Source organism: Pinus tabuliformis, chromosome Q (genome assembly GCF_031772625.1).
Source record: "Pinus tabuliformis cultivar Carrire ecotype Pingquan chromosome Q, CPIR1, whole genome shotgun sequence".
Taxonomy (NCBI): domain Eukaryota; kingdom Viridiplantae; phylum Streptophyta; class Pinopsida; order Pinales; family Pinaceae; genus Pinus; species Pinus tabuliformis.
This window is the reverse complement of record NC_142296.1, coordinates 914,252,921-914,259,164: the sequence shown is the minus strand read 5'-3', so window position 1 is coordinate 914,259,164 and position 6,244 is coordinate 914,252,921. Positions and strand designations below refer to the sequence as shown.

Here is a 6,244-nt window from a genome sequence, read left to right as displayed (position 1 = left end):
TCCTTTCACACACACATTGTATAATATTCGATATTATAATCTTAGAAATGACAAGTTTAAGAGTGAAATGGTCATCTATTATAATTGATATTATAATCTTAGAAATGACAAGTTTAAGAGTGAAATGGTCATCTATCATAATTGATTTGTAGATAATAACATTCCATGATTTATCTGTGGATTTAGTAGATTACCCCTAACATGAATTGATATATCAATTATACTATTTTATTAAAAATAATATTTACAATATATCAATTTTACAAAATATGAATTTTAATATGCATTCTAAAATTCATAATAAGAAGTTTTCATATCACACTTATGAAAAGTTTAATAAGTAAAAAATGACTAAGTGGGAGGAGAAAATTTTCTATCTCTCTAATATTTATGGAGTATATTTTATTTTATTTTAATTTTATTTTTAGAATGTCTTTTTAATAAAATGACTTTGTTCATAAAATGTATTTGTAGAATTAATGCTTATTTTGAAATATGCTTCTTTGTGTGTATGAAACATTGATTAATAAACTAAACTATTTCTAAATTGTACTTGTTGTGCATTGCTATGGCATAATTTTTAATGAAAATTTTATGTTTATAAAAATAGTTAATAACAATAATTATTTCGAGTTTATAAAAATAGTTAATAACAATAATTATTTAGAGTTATAAAAAAAATTTAATTCACTATCTTTATATTAGGTAAACCATTAAATTTAATAAATAAAAAACAATAAATTTAAAAATTAAAATATTTTTTTTAATATATATAGAATATTTATTATTATTATTAATTATTAAAATAATATTTTACAATTACAACTTAAAAAAATATTCACTTAAAAACACATAATAAATAAAACGGGTTGTTTTAACTCTACATTGATAAAACTTGCTTAATGGTTCCTAAATCAATTAGGATGGTATAAGTTTCAAGAAGAAAGGAAGTATTGTTTCAAGAAAAAGAAACACATAATAAATAAAACAGGTTGTTTTAACTCTACATTGATAAAACTTGCTTAATGGTTCCTAAATCAATTAGGATGGTATAAGTTTCAAGGAGAAAGGAAGTATTGTTTCAAGAAAAAGCTTGTTAATGTATAAAATTTTAGGATATTTTAAAATAAAAATTTTAATTTTAAAAGTTATAAAATAATATTAGGAAGTATTGTTTCAAGAAAAAGCTTGTTAATGTATAAAATTTTAGGATATTTTAAAATAAAAATTTTAATTTTAAAAGTTATAAAATAATATATAAATTATGTGGTTATAATATGTAATTTATGTTATTAATTTTCTTTTAAATTAAAAAAGGGAGATATGAATATATGAAATGTGAATATGGTGAAAATTAATTTTCATATGAATGAGAGTATGATTAAATTTTGAATATAAAATTATGATGAAATAATAAATATGAAATATATTTTAAAATATATAATTATGGAGTAAATATTTTTATAAGATATATGATGATTTATATATATTTTTATATATCAAAAAATTATATAATTTTATAAATATATAATTTTAATAAAAAATCATATTATTATAGTATTTGTATTTTTTATACAAATAGGTAAGTACATACCATATACCATTAAATAAGAGAAACAACACAATTGTGTTTTTTAAGTGATTCTACCACTGCAATATCTCACTCACATTAAAATTGATGGAAAAAATTGCACATTAAAATGGAGGGAAAAAATATTTCCAACTCCTCAATATGGCCTTTTTGTGAGACTAAATTGTAGTTACTGCATTAATAAAGATTTTATATCTCGTTGTGAGATTAAAATGTTGTTCTTGGCGTATTAAACTTAGAATATAAAAAAATTAGGCGCTTCTGTGAGACTAAATGTTGTGATTGCGATGGGATGGAACTAAAATCTGATGGTAATAGTAGATACCTAAAATTTCAAATAAAACTTTGTTGGCAGAGAAACACCGAATTTTTAGATATGGAGAAGCCCATGTAGTTTGCATGCCTTCGGAAGTTTTGCTAATATATCATCATTGTGTTCCAAGGTATACCAGAAATATTAAGCTCAGTTTTTCCTCGTGTGCCTTCACCGCCTATCTAATGTTGTAAACATTATGTTTAAGAAATATTAGGAAAACATGGAGCCTCACAATTACTCTCCCCACATGTATATTACAACCAAACCATGTAAACATTCATGCAATAAATAGAAGATGTACTAAAACCAAACCTTATGATGTAATATTGGCGACAAAGATCAGCTCATATATTAACAAGAAAAAAAAGGAATGTACAGTATCAAACTCTGATGTAGAAAAATTTAGAAGAGACAATAAAAACACCATATATTTTCCAACCTTTATATGGGCTTATTAACTCTTGACAGAGAATCTATAACCTAGAGTTTACAATAGAATAAGGTGAATATCTGGTTATTTTAAATACAAGGAGGTGAACTGTGAAGCTCTGGTAGTACATGGAAGCTTGAAGATGATAGTATTTTTTCTGTATTAGCTGTTAATACTTCATCAGATTTACTTATGGTGCTGATTTGTTGTGAATGGGGGGTTTTTTCTGAGCAGGAGTGTAGTCCATGTCTGTAATATCTGTAGTATCATCTGGTGTTGGTGACTCTGAAGTTGCATGTGGATCTGAGAAAGGCTGAGACACTTGTAGAGAGACTGTACTTGTAGGGTTGTGCTTGTTTGAACCTACACCAGGATTATTGGCCATGGTATCAGAAACTATTTGCTTCTTGACAACCTCCAGCAGTGATATCCTCTTATGTAGATTGTGGTCAAGGTTGCTTAGCAAAGATTTCAGAGATGTCAGCCTGCCTTCCTTTCCAGTTATCTGGGAGGGTACAGTAGAGAGAAGACAAAAAGTTGTCAGACTTGATTTGGTAACATCTATGTGTTGCAGCTTTAACCCTAACCCTAATATTTTAGGATGCATGAGATGGACCATGAAAGTAAATAAATAAATTCTAGTTTCTAGAATGTTGTTGCAGTGTAAATATGTGTAAGAGTACACTACCTGCAAGTTCGAAAGATGATGTCCTGAATCAGTGTTGGCCACTTGTGTTGCACTGATTGGTGTCCTCATGGAAGCTGGTGATCCTGCAGGAAAGCACAAGCTTATTCTATTAGAGTGTGTCAGCAGCAACTATATATCCATTCCTTGCTTCTCTGCAGCTGTCAGGTCACAACATGCTAACTAACTATCGAAATTGATTATAAAAAGAAAAACCATACAAAATATTGAAGCTGGGTATGAACACATATGTCTGGTAGTTAAAAGACAGCACATAAAAAAGAACAAATATTTAATTGAAAAACAGATCAGTTCAGCGCAGATTTAGGGGTTTCACAGTATATATTCATAAAACATGCACGGAATCAAGCTTTTATATGTCTATAATTAATCAGAATAACAAGCACAAGGCTGTCCAGGAGGCAATGCGCCGTGCAGTACTAAAACGGTACACAAGAAAAATACATATGAATGGATCACAAACACAGTAAAGAACTAATCATCACGTAATCAAATGGTACACAATGCTAAAGGAAAAAATATTGATTATACTGTGTAGTTTTTCTCAACTCATAGCAGATTGAGTTAGTGGGTATGATATCAATAATGAATCTAATATTACAACTATCACCGTTGCTCTTACAGTTTGCCCTTCCCCAATGGGGCAACAGCTATATATGTAAATGCATTCAATAGAATTTTTTCTCTTAGAAATGTGTACAGGAAAACTCCCGATTGCTTCTTGCTTAGAGCTCTAGATAGCATTTACACATATATACTTCTCATAAGTAGTCATTTATGTATATAAATATAGTTCTCCCATCTCATCCCTGAGCATCTGTAACAATAAGTAGGTAATGATGGAAAACTAATCTTCCATTCCGTACTGGACCTTGACCTGGACCAAGAAGTTCAATATCATTTACTGCAGCCTGAAGGCTCAGTGGTGCTTAGGGTTGTGTGTTTTAGGTCCACTGTAATCAACGTGAAAAATAGGTTTCTCATATATCTGACGAGGAGTTGTTTGCATACTTTCTGCAAATAACTTATTTGGCTCATTTGCAGTCATGCTTTTCTGTTCATTTTGTGTAGATATATGGTTCAAGCTGGCACCTGACAACAACAACTCGTGATGATCATTTGTAATCCCTGCTCTGTTCTTGGAGGCCAAATCTCTGTCAGGCACATGCAGATCACTGTCATCTGATTCACTACGTTCTGTTTGCAATCTGCCATGCTTTGCTTTCTCCGACTCTGTCAATGCTTTCCCCACTGTGCCTCTCAGTAATTTCCTGCTTACCATTTCCTGCAGTGGCAACACCAAAACATTAGGGATATGAATTTAGAACAAGTATCCTTTCTATATCTGACATAACTGATTACAATTCTGTCTTGGCAGGGCACTACTTATTTCAAATTCAAAGCAGGCAGATGCCATATGTCACACTTACTAACAACAAAATTTTACCCTAGATCTGGCAGTTTCTTCATAACTAAGTCTAAAAGACTTTGCCAAAATATAGTGTGCAGTACATCATACATAATGCAAGTCTTAATCTTCTGAAAACATAAAAACAGTACACTGCAGACATCAACATAGTACGTAGCTATAGCTAGGATTTGTGTAGAAACTTACATTATGCTCTCCAGAGGATTGCCTGATCAATTCATCAACTCTAGAAGCAGCCATATTGTCCAGTGGTAATGTGTTCTCTGCATGTATATTACTCTCTGCAAGAGGATGGCCCCCACGTTAGAAAACACATTAAATAAACTTACCCTAAATGCATATGTCCCAAAGTTAGAGACCCAAAATTTCTACCCAAAATTGTTTAAACCTGATAGCATAAATATACTGAATGAATGAATGATGTTCATTGCTCAAAAAGCCTGCAACCATATATATAGGATTTACCTTTGGTATTAGTGTATGCTGCATGTATTGAGCTGAATGTCACTAAAAGCAATCCCAAAAGTGCAGCCATGAACTTGTAGGCCATATTGAGGATGATTATTCCAAGATGGAGGAAAACCTATAACCAAAACTATGGATCCCAAGTGATTGATCTGTGAATATTTCACCAGGCTAGGAAGTTTGAAGGCTCTGAAATGACTTGATGAAGCTCTGGTCAATACATTACCACGAAGTGATCTCCTTGAAGGCTGTGTACATGAAGTGTGTTTGTGTATACCCCATGCCCCCTCAGAGCATTATATAGAGCAGGGATGGAGGAGTTACAGTGACCTCGGATCCCACAAACACCAAAATGCAGCATTCATGAAAACTTCAGATGCATTTACACAGGGAAACCGTGTGTACACTAGGCTTGCCCAATGTCTGATATGATAAGACGTACTTGTATCAATGCTCCTTCCTTTGTCTCTAATTATCAGATGCACCCTTCACAGCTTGTTCTTACGCTACTCTGAACATAAGGCGCAGAAGCAACTGTACTGCATGTCAAAAGCGACCTTGTGGTTGTTTTACCTTTGAGAAGACGCAAGTTAGGTCTAATATATATAAGGGATTTTAATGCTACAGTGCCACCAAGGGGGTTTAAATTATTTCTAACAAACTAGGGGGAGCTTTGGGATTTTAATGCTACAGTGGCACCAAGGGGGTTTAAATTATTTCTAACAAATTAGGAGGGGAGCTTTGGGCCATATTATAGTTTGAAGAAACAAGGCAAAAACATTGCAACACCATGGGATCCCACCACTGTGTCGTGATTCACTGCCTTTGTCTGCAATCCCAATCAAGGCAGACCTGCTATTAAATCCCTAACTAGGAATGGAGCTGTGTCTTGTCTCTAGCTTGGTGCCCGGTCTCTACCTCTAGGTTGAATGTCCCCACTTGGTCAATAATTATCCTACGTTCCTTACAAATTTTCCATACATAAAACTATATGCTATTATTGAAGAAATGAAGGTTAGTTTTAATATTTTCATGGGGACATCTATGGTAGCATGGGGGCCATTTTGGATCCCAAGATGTATATTCAACAACTTGGCCGCTTATCTCGAGGACACGAACCCACGGCCCTGGCCTCTCACTTTGTTTAAACTGAAACCTTTATACCATGATAATTGCCAAATAACAACTTTTTTTTCCCAAGTACACTATTTTTCAAATTTATAACTCTTCCTGCAACACTTTTTCTTTTCAAATTTATAACTCTTCTTACAACACTTTTTCCTTTTTTACTTAAATTCTTGATGCTT

The 6,244-nt window shown here is 32.3% G+C and overlaps 1 protein-coding gene across 2 annotated transcripts; it reads right to left on the bottom strand.

Moving 5' to 3' along the window:
* Positions 1-2,315: 2,315 nt before the first annotated feature.
* LOC149222439 (uncharacterized) lies at positions 2,316-5,523 on the bottom strand. 2 transcript variants are annotated; one of them, XM_089383109.1, is made up of 5 exons: positions 4,938-5,523; positions 4,659-4,753; positions 4,136-4,328; positions 3,026-3,108; positions 2,316-2,842 (listed from the first exon to the last, which is right to left on the bottom strand). In XM_089383109.1, the coding sequence occupies exons 1-5, from the start codon at positions 5,020-5,022 to the stop codon at positions 2,528-2,530; spliced, it is 771 nt and encodes a 256-aa protein (XP_089239235.1). In that variant the 5' UTR covers positions 5,023-5,523; the 3' UTR covers positions 2,316-2,527. The 2 variants fall into 2 exon arrangements, with proteins under 2 accessions (XP_089239235.1, XP_089239236.1); XM_089383110.1 differs by having other exon boundaries at positions 3,026-3,111; positions 4,142-4,328.
* Between the last annotated feature and the right edge of the window lie 721 nt (positions 5,524-6,244).

Bases quoted from the DNA above. Each gene is read 5' to 3' on its own strand.
- LOC149222439 (XM_089383109.1), bottom strand. From the start codon at position 5,022: ATGGCCTACAAGTTCATGGCTGCACTTTTGGGATTGCTTTTAGTGACA. The intron at 4,329-4,658 runs GTAAGTTTCTAC...TTGCCACTGCAG, and splicing joins AATCCTCTGGAGAGCATAAT to GAAATGGTAAGCAGGAAATT. The intron at 3,109-4,135 runs GTGCCAGCTTGA...GCTTTCCTGCAG, and splicing joins TCACGAGTTGTTGTTGTCAG to GATCACCAGCTTCCATGAGG.